The sequence below is a fragment of the Melozone crissalis genome, unplaced genomic scaffold (genome assembly GCF_028551555.1).
Source record: "Melozone crissalis strain CALT ecotype California unplaced genomic scaffold, PUWL_Pcris_2 ptg000027l_1, whole genome shotgun sequence".
Classification (NCBI taxonomy): Eukaryota; Metazoa; Chordata; class Aves; order Passeriformes; family Passerellidae; genus Melozone; species Melozone crissalis.
Genome location: NW_026535805.1, coordinates 32,590,968 through 32,593,070, shown reverse-complemented (window position 1 = coordinate 32,593,070; position 2,103 = coordinate 32,590,968). Strand labels below are relative to the sequence as shown.

Here is a 2,103-nt window from a genome sequence, read left to right as displayed (position 1 = left end):
CTGATGGTCCGTGGCTGAGGTGTCCCGGGTGGCACCACAATGAATATGAATAGGGGTCCTTGCTAAATGGGACAGTCAAAGCGCACCGCCCTGAATAATGGCACGTCATCCTAACTAGACCATTATACATAGGAGGGCTCCTTTTGTCTCTGCTCTCTGCTGCAGCTCTATAAAAGCCCCTCTTTTTCAAGCTGAGGTTAGTCCAAGCATACACTAACTAGCCATCCTGTAAACAGGCTGAGTAACCGGGTGGAGAGAGAGAGAGACAGAGGGGAGACATTGGAGAGAGGGCTGAGGGCCTTTTTCCCTCATCCTCCAGCATTTCCAGCCCTTCGCTGGCAGACCCTGCCGTCCGTTTGTTTCCTTTTCGTTTTGTTTTTGTTGCTTTTTGAAGGAGAGTTGTCTTGTCCGCCACCTCCAGAGCAGGGAAGAGTTTCTTGCTCAGAAGCCCGAATACAATGAATTCTGACTCCAGCTCTGTCTCCAGCAGAGCTTCCTCGCCAGACATGGATGAGATGTACCTGAGAGACCATCACCACCACCACCACCATCACCACCACCAAGACAGCCGGCTCAACTCGGTCTCTTCCACTCAGAACGACCTGGTGCAGAAGATGTCTGGGGAAGGCCTCACCAGGAACGGTTCCAAGGCTGGAGGGGAAGGCAGCAAGTACAAAATCAAGAAGCAGCTTTCGGAGCAGGACCTGCAGCAGCTGCGGCTGAAGATCAATGGCCGGGAGCGAAAGAGGATGCACGACCTCAACCTGGCTATGGACGGGCTGCGGGAGGTGATGCCCTACGCTCACGGACCTTCTGTGAGAAAACTCTCCAAAATCGCCACCCTCCTGCTAGCCAGAAACTATATCCTGATGCTCACCAGCTCCCTGGAGGAGATGAAGAGGCTAGTTGGGGAAATCTACGGCGGACACCACTCGGCCTTTCACTGCGGCACGGTGGGACACTCCGCTGGGCACCCGCCCCACGCCGCCGGCACCGTGCACCAGGTGCACCCCATCCTCGGCGGCGCCCTGTCCTCCGCCAACACCTCCTCCTCCCTGTCCGCCTCCCTGCCGGCCATCGGCACCATCCGGCCCCCGCACTCCCTGCTCAAGACGCCCTCGACACCCCCCGCCCTGCAGCTCGGCAGCGGCTTCCAGCACTGGGCGGGCTTGCCGTGCCCCTGCACCATCTGCCAGATGCCGCCCCCGCCCCACCTCTCGGCCCTCACCGCCTCCAACATGGCCAGGATCTCGGGGGACACCAAGGACCTCCTCAAGTGACTCGGCGGGGCTCCCACGGACGGAGAGGGGCTGCGGCCGGAGCTGCCCCCGCCCGCCGAGCCCCTGCAACACGGGATTAGTGTAGTAAGGACCTTGCAAAGGTAATGTTCCACCGGCTCCCCGGGCCATGTTTTCTTGTTATACTAAACTGGAAAAAAAGTCCCTGTTGTAAAAAGAATGATGATGATAATAATAATAATAATGATAATAATAATGCCGCTGATGGTAATCAAATGTAAATGATTCCTTAAAATGTATGTAAAAGGAAAAAAAAAAAAAAAAGACATGGTTGTCATTGTAGTGTTCGCAGCTACCAAGAGACGATGAAATCGGTTTGGGGCTTTTCCCCCTTCATTTTTTTTTCCCCCCGGTCTTTTCCTGTCTTTCCTTTCGCACGGCAGCACCTCCGAAACTCCCGTTCCAAACCCGGCTGCGGAAGCGCCGCGGCGGCCCAAGGCAGAGCAGAGTGCGTGCATGCTTTCCGCCCAGCCTGTCACCCGTGGGGACCGGCCACAGGCGGCTGCCCTGGCAACAGGGACTGCCGAGAGAAGTCACTGAAGTTTTCGAGTGTGGTTTATGGGTTTTTGTGGTTTGGTGGTCTTTTGTTTTGTTTGTTTTGTTTTTACAGATTTGGTTATGATCCGGGTTTTTTTTGGTTTTGTTTATCGGGTTTTGGTTTTTTGGGGTTCTTTGGGGTTTTTTTTTTTTTTGGTACTTTTTCTTCTTCTCTCTGTGAAGAAAAATGAAAAACAAATTAAACAAAAAATAGGAAAATAGTGCAAAACGCGGCACAACCCTCCAGCAGATCTGTTTCGCCAAATCT

At 53.8% G+C, this 2,103-nt stretch overlaps 1 protein-coding gene across 1 annotated transcript; it reads left to right on the top strand.

Moving 5' to 3' along the window:
- The first annotated feature begins 458 nt into the window (after window positions 1-458).
- On the top strand, window positions 459-1,280 carry OLIG3 (oligodendrocyte transcription factor 3). The gene has a single exon (XM_054280459.1). It carries the CDS (start codon window positions 459-461, stop codon window positions 1,278-1,280), a length of 822 nt encoding a protein of 273 aa, XP_054136434.1.
- The last annotated feature ends 823 nt before the right edge of the window (window positions 1,281-2,103 follow it).

Bases quoted from the DNA above. Each gene is read 5' to 3' on its own strand.
- OLIG3 (XM_054280459.1), top strand. From the start codon at position 459: ATGAATTCTGACTCCAGCTCTGTCTCCAGCAGAGCTTCCTCGCCAGAC.